General features: G+C 48.1%; 1 protein-coding gene across 1 annotated transcript; it reads left to right on the top strand.

The window, feature by feature from the left end:
• The first annotated feature begins 3905 nt into the window (after positions 1 to 3905).
• On the top strand, positions 3906 to 17085 carry LOC120702089 (replication protein A 70 kDa DNA-binding subunit-like). Its single transcript, XM_039985859.1, has 5 exons — positions 3906 to 4709; positions 4884 to 5042; positions 16633 to 16747; positions 16855 to 16957; positions 17049 to 17085. The coding sequence occupies exons 1-5, from the start codon at positions 4566 to 4568 to the stop codon at positions 17083 to 17085; spliced, it is 558 nt and encodes a 185-aa protein (XP_039841793.1). The 5' UTR covers positions 3906 to 4565.
• The last annotated feature ends 944 nt before the right edge of the window (positions 17086 to 18029 follow it).

Below are 18029 nucleotides of genomic sequence, written 5' to 3'. Positions count from 1 at the left end.
TTTCGCCCCAAACCCTAGCCCGCGCCGCCTTTGGAGCTGCCGAGCTCGGGCTCGACGCGGATCCGCCACTCCGCCGCCTTCTCTCGGCGCCTGAGCATCCCCAGAGCTCCGAAGCAGGGTGAGCAACGCCGCGCCATATTTCCTCCACCCCTATCCCGCTCTCACTTGCATAGTATTGCTCGCCGGCGCAACCGTTCCGCCCCTTGCCGCCGTAGCTCCCTCCGCCGTGATTTCTCGCTGCCCCGAGCACCCAGATGAGTTCACTGCATCGTTCTCTCCCTCCCCGTCCAAGTACCGAGCCAAATCGAGCCTTGGGCGTCTAGAACGCCTACTCCGGTGAGCCCCCGGCCAAGCGCCGCCGTCCGCCGGACTTCTGAGCCACCGGTTTGACGCCCCTTTAGCCCCAGCCCTTGGATCTAGATCCAACGGTCTAGATCCGTTTCGACCCAAGTCAATCCCAACCTTACCGGTCAACCAGGGCTCTTTTGCACTTAAGTCCTTATGTTTTGCCAAAATCAACCCGCGGTCCATGCTAGGCGAAAAGAATTTACAAACCAGTCCTTTCTTTATGGTTTAACCCCTGAGCTTTTCCAAAATAGAACCCGCAGTCCTGCTTAGGTGTTTTTACATGCTAGCCCTTGAAGTTTATGGTTAATTATGTTTAGGTCCCTGGTTTCTTCAAATCTAGCCCCTGGAAGCTCTGTTTCTTCGCAAATAAGCCCCTAGAACCCTGTTTTGGCTATAACTTCTTCGTGTTAGCTCCGTTTTCATCGATTCTTGCGCTCACGTGATCCTTGTGATGTGTGCAATAGTTTCATCACCTTGTTAAACTCTGTGAGCACATTTTGTTGTGTCTTACAAATCTTTTCTGTTAGTTCTTAACCCTTTTGTTAATCGCGACTAGATCCTTGAAGCACCGTTTAGTCTATAGAATCGCCGTTTTAGCTCCGTTTTCCGTGTTTCTTGCGCTTTCGTAACCGTAGTGGCGAGCCCTATCCTTTAGTACTCTCTTTTAAAGTCTTTCTTTTGTTTTGGTGTTTTGTTCTTAGATGTATCTTCTTGTTTGCTTTGTATGTTTGCTCGATGATTGCTCCGAGTAGAAGGATCGCCGTTCGAAGATTGAAGATCAAGAGTTCCAAGTGAGCAAAAGCTGAAGAGCAGTAAGAGTAGTTTTTCGTTGGAGAAAGGCAAGTGACCCTAACCATACTTCTATCTATGCTTTATTTACAAGAGTACTATGATTTAATTGGAACATGGAGAACCACCCAAGAAAACAGTACAATCACAATACTAATGGGCTCTGGTCTTGGCTAAGTAATTAGATGAACTATATGTTGTGTTGGGGTTGTTCCGCTTGGTGGTTATGAGTTTGTGTTGTGGAGCGGGTGAAGGAAGCTGTGTCTTCTGAGGGACCGCACGGTAGGGACCAACACATACATATAGGGATTCTTTGTAAAGGTCTCGTAGCGTCCCTATGCAATCACACCTCGGAAGTGTGGTATTGTGCCTGATCAGCACATATGCGTGGTTGGGTTCAAAGTTCTTCGGAACTTTTACGCGAATTGTGGTGAAAGTGTACAACCTCTGCAGAGTTAAAACTAACCGGTTAGCCGTGCTCACGGTCAAGAGCGGCTTGGACCCTCACATGATTAATAAACTTAAAGATGGATTTAAATCATATTCTGGTTATTTCTTGTGGCCTTGCTGAGTACCAACCATAAGTGTACTCACCCTTGCTTACTGCTGCTCAGAAGGAAAAGTTACTGTGAAGTCTTTTGAAGATGATGCTGAGTTCTAGGCGTACGCAACTCCCAGTCGATTGCTTGTGAAGTTTGGAGTCTCCGTTTCTAGGATAAGCTGTATAACTCTGATAATCTTTTAATTATTGTTTTTAAGTGATATTGTTGCTGATTATTCACTTATAATGTCTCTATATGTATGAAACTTGATCCTGGCATACATATAGCTTTGCATTCGGTTTTGTCCTTAAAACCGGGTGTGACACTAACTTACTGTGAATTCCCATTCAAATGGTGTTGGGATGAAGGGTCTAGAAGTTGGGAGCCTAGGAAATCAGGATTCAAAATTGGCCGTGTTTACTATGTCCATCCATCCGTTGGGGAACGATATTATCTTAGGATGCTACTGATGACGGTCAAAGGGGCTACTTCTTATGAAGACATCCACACGTGGAAAGGTGTAATTTTACCAGCGTTTAAAGCAGCGTGCAATGCACGTGGCCTTCTTGGAGATGATAAAGAATGGCTGAATGCTTTCGATGAAGCTGTTCCATGGGCTACATCTCCACAGCTAAGACAACTTTTTGTCACAATGCTTTTACACTGCGAGGTCAACAATGAGTACGCCTTTTTTGAGAAGGTCTGGAAATTTTTGGCCGACGACATTCAGTACCAATTTAAGAGTATCACAAGAAATTGCAAGTATGAGCTGCCTGAAAGTAGACTTAAAGATTACTTGCTAGATGACCTTGATATACTGTTCGGTAAAAATGGTGGCCGAATGAAAGACTACAACTTGCCACCAAAAAATACCTCATCCCAAGAGGTGTATAGCAACCGTTTGATCCAAGAAGAATTAGCATACGATATTGTTGAGTTGCTTTGCGAATCTGAGGAGCACATCTCCTCTCTAAACACCGACCAGATGCATGCTTTTAAAACTATAACGCAAACTGTTTCCAATGGAATGCCTGGTTTTTTTTCTATCTGGATACGGAGGGTCCGGGAAAACTTATTTATGGAATGCTATTGTTACATTCATACGAGCTCAGAAAAAAATTGTCCTCACAGTTGCTTCTTCCGGAGTGTCTTCATTGTTACTACCTGGAGGTCGAACAGCTCATTCACGATTTAAAATACCTTGCGACGCCGAAGAAGATACAGTATGTGATATTAAGCGAGGGTCTATGCTCGCTGAATTAATTGTTGAGACCTCATTGATAATCTGCGACGAAGCACTCATGACTCATAGAAAAGCTTTTGAAACTTTAGATAGAACACTTCGTGATATCCTAGCAGCTCATTCAGAAGAGGCAGCGGATAAACCATTCGGTGGAAAGGTAGTTGTTCTTGGAGGTGATCTGAGACAGATTTTGCCCGCCATTGAAGGCGGTTCCCGAGAGGAAATAGTGAACACGGCAATTATGAATTCACCTTTATGGCCAAGTGTTCAAGTATTGCATCTAAATCAGAACATGAGACTAGCATCGTCAACTCTACATTCCATTGCTTACGCTGAAATGTTATCATTTGGGGATTGGATTATGTCTGTTGGTGAAGGGAAACTTGACACTACAGCGCGCGAAGGTGAATCAGAAGCCACACGGGTCATTATTCCAGATGACCTTTTACTTTGGACGCCAGGAAATAAAATACAATGCATTGTCGACAGCATATATGAGAACCTCGAAACTAATTACTCTGACATTTCATACCTCAGAGCACGTGCGATTCTGACACCTACAAATGACACTGCAGATTTAATCAATACCCATATTGTGTCCATGTTACCTACCGAGGAAAAACACTATTTAAGCTGTGACAAAATTAGCAAAGGTCCTGGAGCACATGAATCGTATGATCTATTATACCCTATAGAATTTTTGAATTCTTTGAATGGAAATAATTTTCCTCAACATGATTTGAGGCTCAAAAAGGGGGTTCCTGTTATGCTTCTGCGTAATTTGAATCAATCTGAGGGATTATGCAATGAGACAAGGCTGATAGTGTTAGAGTTGGGAGACACTATTATAAAGGCTGAGATCATGACTGGAATGCATGCAGGAAAAGGTGTACTAATCCCAAAGGTGTACTAATCCCACGTATTACCTTGTCATTGAAAAGCACAAAGCTGCCTTTTGAGCTAGAGAGAAAACAATATCCAATTAAAGTTTGTTATGCCATGACGATCAATAAAAGTCAAGGCCAAACCCTACAAACAGTTGGAATCTACTTAAAAACACCAGTGTTCAGCCATGATCAACTATATGTTGCTGTTTCGCGTACTACTTCTAGAAAAGGCTTGAAAATCCTAATAGAAGACGACCATGGAGTGTGTACCAATCAAACAAAAAATATTGTTTACAAAGAAATTTTATCTGCGATAGCCCAAGCACCAGTGTAGCAAGGGGTCATTTGTCTATAGTTTTCCCCTCTCTTCTCTTTTTGTTTACATATGGATGTAGCAAGAAGTAATAGTAGATATTACTGTGCCCTGTTACCGTATTTGTCTGTGACTGCTTCTCTTCCTATTCACATATGTATATAAGAAATGGTACCACTAAATATTACTATGACTTACTGCAGTATTTAATTTCTCTTGCTTACAGTACATTTTCCTCATACTTGCCTGGTTATGGCTTCTTCTATATTCTGCTCACATTCTTCAACATAAGTTTGCCAGCATTTTCTTCTCATTTGCTAAAGAACTGATTCTACGTCTTATGATTTTACTACAACATTAGCTCTACAAATCAGTGGCACTATTATATATGTTACAATTGCTTCTCCTAACAGCTAGCCGTCTATTTTCTCTCCAAATATAAGATGCTGTTTGCCACTCTTGCTGGTTTGGAACCTCGTGATCGTTTCGCAACGATCTGCGTCAAGGTTGTGCGAAAATGGGAATACAGGGGACCTGCTGATGATGGAGCCATTCTTCATATTGACCTTGTACTTGCCGACCAAGAGGTTAGTAAAATAGTTGACAGTCACTCTGTTGTGCTCTACTGTAACCATTGTTTCCTTTCTCTGCTGCGCACCTTAGATTTCTGACAACTCCAAAAAAAAAATTAGACTTTGCCGTAAGGAAAACCTCTCCAGCAAGAACTGGCATTATGATGGAAAATCTTCCTTTTCCTGCAGCGTAATGCAATGTACGCAGAGATTCCTCATGACGTGGTAGACGATTTCAATGCACAAGTTGAAGAAGGTGAAATTTATGTCATCAGCCGTTTCAGGATTACCAATGCCAAAAACTTTTTCAGAGCTGTTGAAGGCCGCTATATGATAGAGTTCACATATCTGAGAGGCAGTGGAGGCCTGCTCCTTGGTGTGATGAGTGATTGCCAACACGTGGAGTGGACTAACTGTGTGTAGTCGCGACTCTGTGGAGATTGCGCCAGTTCTTGGTCTGTGGTGTGCAGGTACACGGATGGCGCGGTGGCAGCGAGATGGTTTGGACAAGAGCGAGGCGCGTGCCGATGGACCATGCGGCGGCATTGCGGTGGCAGGGAGCTCGATGACCATGAGGAGGCGGGAGACCTTGCGGTGCCAGTTTGTTGGTAGCTCGGGAAAAACCAACGGCCGAGATGCGTCGACGTCGGCCAAGTCGGAGAGGGTCCGGCGGGAGGTCGGACACGTGGCGACATCGGGCTTGGTGGGTGTGCCGGAAACATCGCGCAGGAAGGTTTCGCGGTTCCTCCAAAACCGCCCCCGAACTCGGTTTCGGCAGTTTTCCCAAAACTGCCCCCGTGAAGATTCCAGAAGGACGCGTGGCGACATCAGAGGAATTGCGTCGAGTCGAAGCAAACTACTCCAAGTCGTCACAGCCGTTGGATGGTCTTCAATGTATCTTTTCCAGTTTTGCCCCTAAGGGCCCTCTAGTTTAATTCTAGCACTTAGGGGTATTTTAGTCTTTGGAGAAAGGCTTGGAGGAGAAGCAAAGAGGGAGAGGGAGTGGGTGGCGCCTGGACAAAAGGGGCACCCTCCTCTCCTGGGTGAGTGCGCTAGACAGAACAAGGAAAATAGAAAGAGCCAGGCGTCCTCTTCTTCCTCCTCCATGTTCTTCCTCCCCTTTCTTATCAGGGTGTAGGATCTAGCCATGGATTCTTGAGACTTTGTATGTGACTTGATCGGGAAAGGAGGCCCTTCCCTTCTTGTGCCCTCGTGGCTTTCAATTTCAATCATTTCGTTATGTCTCTCATCTTCCTTGTGATGGATAGTCAAGTCTGTGGTTGATTTCTTGTGTGCATGACATCGTGGTGATTCCTAGAGCTCTTGTGGTGAATTCATGCCTTCTTGCCTAGTGCAAAACCCCTAGGATTCACGAGCTCCTTAGGATCGTTGTTCTTGAACTTTTCACGTTTTGAGAAAACCCTTTTCTTGCTCGGTTTTTCATAGATTCCTCTCAAACGATGGAGTGAATCATCGATTCCCTTTGTGGGTAGGTTCACAAGGTTCTAGTGTTCGTGCTTGCAAATTTTGGTGAGCTTTTGACCTGATTTGGGCCTTCAATCGTCGAGATTTTCCATGGTCGCGGGCTGTAAAACGCTCTGGACTCTGTTTCTGGACAGCACCGGTTAAACCGACGCTTGGGTTCAAGGTCGTCGGATCAACCGATGCATACAAGGTTCGGTTACTAGGGTTTTTGGCATTACTGTTGAATGCACCGGTGCTTCACTCTTCTTTAGCATCGGATCAACCGGTGTTGCTTGTGTGTGTGCTATTCTGGCCCGTTTAACCGGTGTATTGGCTTTTCTTAGCGCCGTTTGAATCGGTGCTCTGCACTCGGCTTTGTCAGTTGTTGCACGTCAGTTGAACTGACGAAGTGCCTCTGTGCACGTCGGTTTAACCGGTGCACACTGTGCGGATTTGGTGCATTTTGTTGCCCCTCTGGACAACTGCACCGACGTCAGTTTCTGATTTTGTCGGTTAAACCGGCGTCGCTCACCGGTTGAACCGACGCTATTCAAACCAGGTCGTCGGATCAACCGGTGCTTGCTGTCTGCTGCTGCCAGCTCTGTATCACCGGATAGACCGACGTATTTAAGCTGTATACGTCGGTTCAACCGGTGATAGTATACCGTGCTGTTATCGAGCTGATTTCGTGTGTTTGTTTCCACGCTCGATTTCACTTGTTCCTAAGGTTTTTAGTGTTTGTGTAGCTCTTCTATAGCTACTCTGCACTACGCCTAGGACTCTAGGGTTGGGGTGAGCTTTTGGATCTTGAGCCGAAGTTTTCGATTGCGATAATTTTCGAAGGCTCCCATTCACCCCCCCCTCCGGTCGCATTTCTCGGTCCTACAATTGGTATCAGAGCCGGGACGATTTCTCTATAGCCTTCTCCGGTTCGAAACCGTTGTGCGACCATGGGTTCACCGGGCAAACCCCCGATCTTCGATGGATCCGATTACGACTATTGGAAGGTGCGCATGCGTGCCTATCTTTTGAGTCTAGGTTCCGAGGTCTGGGAGAATTGCGTGGACCCTGATTATGTGAACCTTGCGGTCCGCACGACCGAGCTTCAGATTAGGAGACATGAGGTCAATAGCAAGGAGTACAATGCTCTCATAGCCTGTCTCTCTCGTCCTGAGTTCGATCGTGTCAGTGACCTTCTCACAGCCCGGGAGATCTGGACACGGTTGGCCAATTTCCATGAAGGAACCAACCATGTCAAGTCGAGGCTGTATGAGACTCACCGGCGGGAGTACGAGAACTTTTCTCAGTTGCCGGGTGAGAGCATCGACACCATGTTCAGTCGTTTTCAGTCGATTGTGAACAAGGTGCGTGTGAACCAGCCACAGGGCACCCAGGCCTACTCCTATCATGAGAAGGCTATGAAGCTTCTCTATGCTCTTGATCGCAAGGTCTGGGAGGTGAAGGTCCAGACTATCATAGAGTCTGCTAGCTATGAGACCCTCACCGTGGATGAGCTGTTCAGTAAGCTCAAGGCTTCGGAGGTGGAGAAGCTCTCTCGAGCTAAGATGGAAGGCAATCATGGTGATGCCTCCGCCTCCAAGTCTATGGCCCTGGTAGGCAACTCTGGAGCTAACTCTGACCCCTCTCTTGGAGGTTTTTGCTTGTCTTCACTTGTGTCTGTGACAGATGAGCAGTTGGAGGTGGTTGGGAACGAGGAGCTTGCATTGATCATCCACAAGTTCCAGTGTGCCTTCAACAACAGACAAGCACGAGCGAAGACTTGCTTCAACTGCGGCAAGACCAGCCACTTCGCCGCTGAGTGCCCCAAGAAGAAGAGTTCCAGGGATGATGATGACCGCTCCAGGCACGAGGAGTACCGCGAGCACCGCCACAAGCATAAGAGTGGGGACTCCCACAAGAAGGGCGGACGCTCCAAGCGGCACCACGAGCGGAAGAAGAAGAACGTCGGCAAGTACAAGAGCAAGCAGGCGTTCGTCGCCCAGAGTGAGGATCACTCCTCCACCAGTCAGAGCTCGACGTCTTCATCTTCATCCAGCTCCAGCGACTCCGACTCACACCACCGCGGCGAGAAGAAGCGGAGCACCAAGAAGAAGGCCACAGAAGGCTTCACTGGCCTTTGCCTCCACACTGGGAAGGCGGCCGGTTTCTGCACCATGGCCATCGACTCCGATGCCGACGGAACTCCTTCCACCATTGCAGAGCCTGCACCTCAGCCAGAGCCAAGCTCTGAGGTACGTCCTGAGCACCCCACTCCTGAGGAGTTGGAGGATCTTTACACTGCTCTAGATAATCAGGACTTGATCATTAAGGATGCTAAGAGGCAGTTTAGAGTTTTGAGACAGGAGCTGAAGGAAGTTAAACTGGCTTTAGAGATTGCTCAGTCTTCCCCTATTGTGGAGGATTGTGTTGAGGAGGATGAGTGCAGTCAGTGCATCGGATTGATGTCTGACCTTTCCGAGCTCAGGAGCAAGTATGATGAGAACTTGCTCAAGCTCGAGGAGGGGAAGAAGGCCTTGGATGAGCTCAAGTCCCGGCCTACCCTCTTGGGTGCTTGTAAGGAATGCCCAGTGCTTAGAGAAGAGCTTAAGGAGAAGAATGCTGCTTTGAGGAAGTTGGAGAAATCCGCAGTTCCTAGCTCTTGCTCTGCTGATTGTACTGTGTGCCCAAGCTTGACCTCTGAGCTTGAGGAGGCACGGAAGGACAAGACCCGAATGGAGGAGGAGAACTCCCACCTTCGGGAGGTTCTCAGTTGGGTGTCCGCCCGCGAGCCTCAGTTGGGCATGATGGTTCAGCAGTTTAAGCGTCCTGATGGTGTTGGGGTTGGTTTTGCTTTTACTCCTGCTGACTTTGTCCAACCCTATGGCAAGATTGGTGAGATGCTTGAGCCTAGAGTGAGTGAACTTTCTGCTTCCACAGCTCCACCAGCTCCTAAGCCAGCACCAGTTAAGGATGGAATCCTCACTGAGCCACCCAAAGCTCCACCTAAGAAACCAGTGTGGGTTCCCAAACCTAACCACCTCAAGAACCCACTGGATATACTCCCTCCTAGTGGCAAGCCTATTCCTAAGCCCAAGGCAAGGACTCAGCCCCTCATAGTGCCTCAGAGAGCCCCAGCTCCTGCACCACAGCCTACACACAGGAGAGAGACTTACCAGTGTGAGTGGTGCGAAAGGGAGGGTCACTTGGCAGAATTTTGCTTTCGAAGGATGAGGTTTGAGCGCAGGCAGCCTGAGAGGCGTGCTCCGGAGGTGTTCCACCAGCCTATGGGAGGACACGCTCCAGCTCGACGTGGGCAGAGGCGGGATGCCAGGCCACATCGTGTAGGTGGAGGAGGGGGAGGCGGTCGTGGATACCGCGCTCCTGGTGGTGGTTTTACCGGCCCTGTTCCACACTGTGCCTTCGGTGGTGGTCAGCGTGGCTGAGGCTTTGGTGGTGGAGGCGCACCACGTTTTCCTCAGCGTGGTGGTTGCCAGCTACAGTTTTCGTTTGAGGATTCTTACCCTGCTTTCGAGCAGATGGCACAACACTGGTTTGCTTCTTTCTGTGCTAACCCCAGTGTCGGGCCATTTGCCTGCTCTTTTTCTTCCTAGTGAGCAGGACACTCGAGGCCTGGAGAACATATGGCTCATGGACTCCGGTTGTTCACGCCACATGACCGGAAGTCACAGATGGTTCTCCAGCCTCACCCCGATGAAGGACAAAGAGTACATCACCTTCGGGGATAACAGCAGAGGAAAGGTGCGTGGAGTTGGCGCTATTCGGATTTCAGATGACTTCACCTTGAGAGAAGTTGCTCTTGTTGATAAGCTGGGTTTTAATCTGCTCTCTGTTTCACAACTTCTTGATGATGGATTTGAAGTGAGTTTCAAGAGAGGCTGCTCGCGTGTTCTTGATTCCAGAGGAGAGTTTGTGTGCGGCATTGTTCCTTTTGGCCGTGTGTTTCGCATTGACTTTTCTAGATCTTCTTCTAGCACCTCTCACTGTCTGGTGACTGGTCAGTCTTCTGAGCTCTGGAAGTGGCATAGGAGGCTTGGTCACTTGAGTTTTGACCTACTAGTTAGGCTCAGCTCACTTGATTTGATCCGAGGATTGCCCAAGCTCAAGTTGGACAAGAACCTTGTTTGTCACCCATGTCGTCACGGGAAGATGGTTTCCCTTCCGCACCCACCTATGAATCAAGTGATGACATCGCACCCAGGCGAGCTCCTTCACATGGACACCGTTGGTTCTGCTCGTGTGCGCTCTGTCGGTGGGAAGTGGTACATTCTTGTGATCGTTGACGACTTCTCTCGATACTCTTGGGTTTTCTTCTTGGAGACTAAGGATGAGGCTTTTCAGTACTTTCGAGACCTTGCTTTGAGGTTACAGAACGAGCTTCCACAGGCCATGAGGGCTATTCGCAGTGATAATGGTACTGAATTTAAAAATGCTCGTTTTGATGACTTCTGTCGTAGCTTTGGTCTCGATCACCAGTACTCCTCTCCTTATGTTCCTCCACAGAATGGCGTGGTTGAACGCAAGAACCGGACCCTAGTGGAGATGGCCAGGATGATGCTCGATGAGCATAGGACTCCTAGGCGTTTTTGGGCTGAGGCGATCAACACCGCATGCTATGTTGCCAACCGCATCTTTCTTCGCTCTTTCATAAAAAAGACTTCTTATGAGTTGCGGTTTGGTCGACAGCCCAGAGTGTCCCACCTGTGTGCTTTCGATTGCAGATGCTTTGTACTGAAGGAGGGAAATCTTGATAAGTTCGAGTCTAGGAGCTCTGATGGCATTCTTCTTGGCTATGCTCTTTAATCTAGAGGCTATCGTGTACTTATTCTTGAGACTAACCGGATCGTCAAAACTTGTAATGTAACCTTCGACGAGTCTACTCCTTCTTTGTCTGCTTCTTTGGAATGTGCAGGTGATGATGAGTTTGGCCAGGACATCTTCGAGGATGAGGATGAGCCTGAGGCCTTTGAGGGTGATGGTGGTGTCCCTGTGCCGGCTGCAGGCCCACTTCCTGGAGATTCGAGTTCTGACGACGATGGCGGCCCGCTCCCCACAGCTTCGACTACGGCCGATCCACGTCCAGCTCAAGGTTCTTCCTCCGGGACCCATGTTGAGGGCGGTGGCGAGGCGACTTCGTCAAGAGAAGCACCACGACACATTCAGCGTCGTCATCCACCTCAACAAATGTTAGGTGACCTCAACGAGCGAACCACGAGGTCTAAGGTAACAAGTATCGCTGGCTTTGCTCATTCAGCGTTTGTTGCCTCCTTTGAGCCCAAAGATGTTGGACATGCTTTATCTGATTCTAACTGTGTCAATGCCATGCATGAGGAGCTAGAAAACTTTGAGCGAAACCAAGTCTGGGTCCTTGTAGAGCCTCCACCAGATTGCCATCCTATAGGTACCAAGTGGGTTTTCAAGAACAAACAGGGTGAGGATGGGATGGTTGTGAGGAACAAGGCTAGGTTAGTAGCTCAGGGTTACAGCCAGCAGGAGGGGATAGATTATGAGGAGACCTTTGCTCCTGTAGCTCGTTTAGAGGCCATCAGGATCTTTTTAGCCTTTGCAGCTTCGAAGGGGTTCAAGCTGTATCAGATGGATGTTAAGAGTGCCTTTTTGAACGGGTTTATAGAGGAGGAGGTCTATGTGAAGCAACCTCCTAGTTTTGAGAGTCCCAAGTTTCTAGACCGAGTCTTCAAGCTTCAAAAGGCTTTGTATGGTCTGAAGCAAGCCCCTAGAGCCTGGTATGCGAGATTGAGAGCCTTTTTGCTTAAGCAGGGGTTTGTCATGGGATCGGTAGATAAGACTTTGTTTCTCCTCAGGCGTGGTGCTGATTTTCTGTTGGTTCAGATTTACATGGATGATATTATCTTTGGTGGCTCCTCTCACTCTCTTGTTTCTAGCTTTTCTGATGATATGAGCAGGGAGTTTGAGATGTCGATGATGGGTGAGCTTCAGTTCTTCCTCGGGTTGCACATCAAGCAAACCCGGGATGGCACCTTCGTCCACCAGGCCAAGTACACCAAGGACATGCTCAAGAAGTTTGACTTCGGGGATCTCAGCCCCATGCCGACTCCTATGGGCACTTCTACGGCGCTGGATGAGGACACTGAAGGTGTGGCTGTGGACCAGAAGGAGTACAAGAGCATGATCGGCTCGCTCCTGTACCTGACGGCCACCAGACCCGACATCCAGTTCACGGTCTGTCTCTGCGCGAGGTTCCAGGCTTCTCCGCGCACTTCTCACAGGAATGCTGTGAAGAGGATTTTCAGGTACCTTCGATACACTCCTGAGTTTGGCTTATGGTACTCTGCTTCCTCTTCTCTTGCGTTGGTTGGTTTTTCTGATGCTGATCATGGTGGGTGCCGGATTGATCGCAAGTCGACTTCAGGCACCTGTCAGTTTCTTGGAACTTCTCTTGTGTCTTGGTCTGCCCGCAAGCAAACTAGTGTAGCTCTTTCCACCACAGAAGCCGAATACATAGCTGCTGCTAGTTGCTGCTCCCAGATCCTTTGGATGAGACACACTCTCAGCGATTTTGGCCTAACCTATGGCAGAGTTCCCATTTTCATTGACAGCACCTCAGCCATTAGTTTAGCCAAGAACCCCATCCTACACTCTCGCTCCAAGCATATAGACATGAGGTTCCACTTCCTGAGAGATCACTATGAGAAGGGTGATGTCGAGCTGACCCATGTGTCCACTGATAATCAAGTAGCCGACATCTTGACCAAGCCCCTAGAACAAGCCACCTATGCTCGCTTGCAGGGAGAGCTTAGCGTGTGCTACCCATTTTGAGTTGGATAGTTGTTTTTGTAGTTTAGGATTTGTTTTTCCTTCTTTTGGCTTTTTCTTGCATTTTGTGTACATACCATCTTGCATTGCATTTTCTCATATGCATTACTCTTGCACTAAGCTTCTCATGTATGATATCTGCATTTGCTTGTGCCTTGTGCTATGCTATGAGTTGTATATATGCTTTGACCATGAGTAGCTAGCTCCTTTGAATATGTTGTATATTGGCTCTGAGCTTAGCTATTTTATTCTTTGAAAATCATAAAACATGGTCACCTTTTGGATCTACTACTAGCATGTGTAGGCTCGTATGCTTGTGCTATCTTGTTTCATGTTTAGTGGCTAGGTCCTTTGCTATCACAAGCTACAAGATGCTCTCTTTTGCTTCATGTTGGAATGTATTAATTGGACTCTAATTTCAAAAATCCAACTCTTGCTTTGCTCTGAGTGAAAAGATCCAGGTGGGATTGCTTGCACCACTGATCTTGTACTGAGACTGCTTCTCTGGAGAACTTGGACAAGGCGGTGGATGACTGAGAGTATTGTCTTAAGCTTCTGATGGTCATTGACCTAGGCTTGGCACATTCGCTAAGTTAAGCACTTGTAAGTTTTCAACCCCTGGCACCAATTCTTTATGTTTGAGAATTTGAGAGTTTTTCAATTGGTTTCAAGGTTACTTGAGTGGCAGTTGCTGTGATATGCTTTGGGTAGCTCACCTGTATGTTCTTGCTAGCACTAGCATGCTTGCTTACCTTCTAGTATGCTAAGTCCTTTATGGTGATGCTTTTCTTTTACAAATGACAAATGCTTACTCATGATCTGTATAGATATATTCTTATGAGCTTTTTCATGCATTGTCTTTGTATATGCACCCTCATATGCTATGCTATTTCGACCCTTGCAAATGCTTTTGTTCTATACCTGGAAGCTTTTAGGCACGCATGCACTGCATTTCATGGCATATTTCCAGGGGGAGCATCTAGGCAGGGGGAGTTTCCTTGACGTGTGCCTTGTCAACAAGGGGGAGAGATTGTTGGTTAGTGTCTCACCTTAGGTTATTAGTTGGTGTCTCACCTTAGGGGTTAGGGGGAGAATTTCTTGATCCTTGTCCTAAGGGGGAGAGATTATTTGTTTGGTCTCAGGGAGAGATTCAGACTTTGAGTGTGCACACATCGGGGGAGAGTTGCATAGTGAGGGGGAGCTGCATTCCAGGGGGAGCTTTTGAGCTTTCTCATGCTCTTTGCTGGTTGCGTTGAGCTTTGCCTCTTTCTGGAGGGACCAGCTTTGCACATGCTTGGCTGTGTTGAGCCTTGCCTCTTTCTTGAGGGGTCAAGCATGTTTTGGAGTCAGTGCGTCGAGCCGTTGCCCTTGTCTTGGGGGCTGACTCTTTTGGCTTTGCTATCTTCAAGTAATCTTTTCTGGCTTTCATTTGCTTTTGATCACTTGAGGTAGCTCTCTTTGTTTTCTATTTCTTTTTTGTTATCCTTTTTCTTTCACCAGTGCCCGTGTGGGGTGTGGTGTTGACAATGCACTCATCAAGGGGGAGATTGAGAGGCAGTGGAGGCCTGCTCCTTGGTGTGATGAGTTATTGCCAACACGTGGAGTGGACTAACTGTGTAGTCGCGACTCTGTGGAGATTGCGCCAGTTCTTGGTCTGTGGTGTGCAGGTACACGAATGGCGCGGTGGCAGCGAGATGGTTTGGACAAGAGCGAGGCGCGTGCCGATGGACCATGCGGCGGCATTGCGGTGGCAGGGAGCTCGATGACCATGCGGAGGCGGGAGACCTTGCGGTGGCGTTGGAGGCCCGACCGGATGACCGTGCGGTGGAGAAGGGCGGCCCAGATGCTTGGGCCACTGTTGGGCCACGTTGCGATCCACTCCTGGCGCCAAGGCGAGACGGCGTGGAGTTTGTTGGTAGCTCGGGAAAAACCAACGGCCGGGATGCGTCGACGTCGGCCAAGTCGGAGAGGGTCCGGCGGGAGGTCGGACACGTGGCGACATCGGGCTTGGCGGGTGTTACGGAAACATCGCGCGGGAAGGTTTCGCGGTTCCTCCAAAACCGCCCCCGAACTCGGTTTCGGTAGTTTTCCCAAAATTGCCCCCGTGAAGATTCCAGAAGGACGCGTGGCGACATCAGAGGAATTGCGTCGAGTCGAAGCAAACTACTCCAAGTCGTCACAGCCGTTGGATGGTCTTCAATGTATCTTTTCTAGTTTTGCCCCTAAGGGCCCTCTAGTTTAATTCTAGCACTTAGCGGTATTTTAGTCTTTGGAGAAAGGCTTGGAGGAGAAGCAAAGAGGTAGAGGGAGTGGGTGGCGCCTGGACAAAAGGGGCGCCCTCCTCTCCTGGGTGAGTGCGCTGGACAGAACAAGGAAAATAGAAAGAGCCAGGCGTCCTCTTCTTCCTCCTCCATGTTCTTCCTCCCTTTTCTTCTCAGGGTGTAGGATCTAGCCATGGATTCTTGAGACTTTGTATGTGACTTGATCGGGAAAGGAGGCCCTTCCCTTCTTGTGCCCTCGTGGCTTTCAATTTCAATCATTTCGGTATGTCTCTCATATTTCTTGTGATGGATTGTCAAGTCTGTGGTTGATTTCTTGTGTGCATGAGATCGTGGTGATTCTTAGAGCTCTTGTGGTGAATTCATGCCTTCTTGTCTAGTGCAAAACCCCTAGGATTCACGAGCTCCTTAGGATCGTTGTTCTTGAACTTTTCACGTTTTGAGAAAACCCTTTTCTTGCTCGGTTTTTCGTCGATTCCTCTCAAACCATGGAGTGAATCATCGATTCCCTTTGTGGATAGGTTCGCAAGGTTCTAGTGTTCGTGCTTGCAAATTTTGGTGAGCTTTTGACCTGATTTGGGCCTTCAATCGTCAAGATTTTCCAAGGTCGGGGGCTGTAAAATGCTCTGGACTCTGTTTCTGGACAGCACCGGTTAAACCGACGCTTGGGTTCAAGGTTGTCGGATCAACCGATGCATACAAGGTTCGGTTGCTAGGGTTTTTGGCATTACTGTTGAATGCACCGGTGCTTCACTCTTCTTTAGCATCGGATCAACCGGTGTTGCTTGTGTGTGTGCTGTTCTGGCCCGTTTAACCGGTGTATTGGCTTTTCTTAGCGCCGGTTGAACCGGTGCTCTGCACTCGGATTTGTCAGTTGTTGCACGTTGGTTGAACCGACAAAGTGCCTCTGTGCACGTCGGTTTAACCGGTGCACACTGCGCGGATTTGGTGCGTTTTGTTGCCCCTATGGACAACTGCACCGACGTCAGTTTCTGATTTTGTCAGTTAAACCGGCGTCGCTCACCGGTTGAACCGACGCTATTCAAACCAGGTCGTCGGATCAACCGGTGCTTGCTGTCTGCTGCTGCCGGCTCTGTATCACCGGATAGACCGACGTATTTAAGCTGTATACGTCGGTTCAACCGGTGATAGTATACCGTGCTGTTATTGAGCTGATTTCGTGTGTTTGTTTCCGCGCTCGATTTCACTTGTTCCTAAGGTTTTTAGTGTTTGTGTAGCTCTTCTATAGCTACTCTGCACTACGCCTAGGACTCTAGGGTTGGGGTGCGCTTTTGGATCTTGAGCTGAAGTTTTCAATTGCGATAATTTTCGAAGGCTCCCATTCACCCCCCCTCTGGTCGCATTTCTCGGTCCTACAATATCACACAAGGGTAGCAGTTGCAAGAGATCCTCCTCGTGGTTTCCCAAAATATGTTTACAGCCTCACTCCTTTTCATCAGCTGCCTGACCTTGTTGGGAACTGCAGAAAATTTCTAGGTTCGGCACAAAATTACAACAAGCAAACTATGCACAGAGCTTTACTACGCTATTGACACTACTGTGTATCGCTTGTTTAAACATTTGCCTCTTTCCCTTATGAGCAGATGTACTTGGCCTGGTGACTGAAGTAAGTGAGATTCAGCCAGTTGAGGTTTCCCCTAACCAGAATCCAACCATTACAAGGAAGCTTACTCTAAGAGATGCAAGGTAATAGTATCTACTTCTACCAGTTTTGGCTGCACTCATGCGTCTTCAAATATTCGTTACACATAGTAACTACTAAATTGTATTTAAGTAGAGATGTCGAAATGAGTATGACTTTATGGGGCCAATGAAGGACCGAAGCCGGCGACCACAGGGGGGGTAAATGGGAGCCGAACAAAATTTCTTCGAAATTCGAATCGTCGGCCTATATCCCAAAATCGCCCAAGCCCTCAAGTGTTCTGACCAAAGTTTGGAGTAGCTATTGAAAAGCTAATCCAATACAAAAGGCCTCGAACGAGCGAGCGAAACCACGAAGTAAATCGGAAGCGAATTGAGAAAACTGCAGAACTGATCTGCCTGGACCGGTCTGACCGGTGCGCTGGACCGGTCTGACCGGTCGAGTCTATTCAAAATCCAACAGACCGGTCTGACCGGTCTTGCCTACCGGTCTTTGATTCAAACGGTGAATCTCGATCAAACGACCACGAAAATCGATGAAACTTGGGGGATTGCTTCGCCCCTACCCCGTGAACATATCCCCAAAAGATCTCGGCCTAAAGATCAACGAATCTTGAGAATTGTGAGGGAGATCAAAAGGGATTGGGGTTTTCTCAAATACTCAAGAACTTCAATTCTGATGAGCTCGTGATTCCAGAAGATTTGGCACGCAGCTAGAATCATGGGAATCACTCCAAAGAGCTCTACGAAAACGTCTCAATCAAGTGCATCAAAATCGAAACGAAAATCCATCACAAAAAGCACAAGAGAGACAGAATTGGATTGATTCAAAAGCCCAGAGGGCACAAGGAGGATGGGGCCTCCTTTCCCAATCACATCCAATACAAAGTCTCACAAATCCATGGACAAATCTACTCTAAAGAGAGGAACAGAGGGAGGAAGACACAGGGGCGGCGGCCTGGAGAAACAGAGAGTCCACGAACAGATTACAAAAGCTGCAATTAATCTAACACAAGTGAAGGGGTATTTATACCCGTGGGACCGGTCAGACCGGTACGCTGGACCGGTCAGACTGGTTGGTTAGACCGGTCAGACCGGTGCCAGGGACCGGTCAGAC

This window comes from Panicum virgatum, chromosome 4K (assembly GCF_016808335.1).
Source record: "Panicum virgatum strain AP13 chromosome 4K, P.virgatum_v5, whole genome shotgun sequence".
Classification (NCBI taxonomy): domain Eukaryota; kingdom Viridiplantae; phylum Streptophyta; class Magnoliopsida; order Poales; family Poaceae; genus Panicum; species Panicum virgatum.
Note: the sequence above shows the minus strand (reverse complement) of the source record. Positions and strands in the feature narration are given on the sequence as shown.

Coding starts and splice junctions, on each gene's coding strand:
- LOC120702089 (XM_039985859.1), top strand. CDS start 4,566: ATGCTGTTTGCCACTCTTGCTGGTTTGGAACCTCGTGATCGTTTCGCA. Junction 16,748..16,854: donor GAACTGCAGAAAATTTCTAG/GTTCGGCACAAA, acceptor CCTTATGAGCAG/ATGTACTTGGCCTGGTGACT. Junction 16,958..17,048: donor CTTACTCTAAGAGATGCAAG/GTAATAGTATCT, acceptor GTATTTAAGTAG/AGATGTCGAAATGAGTATGA.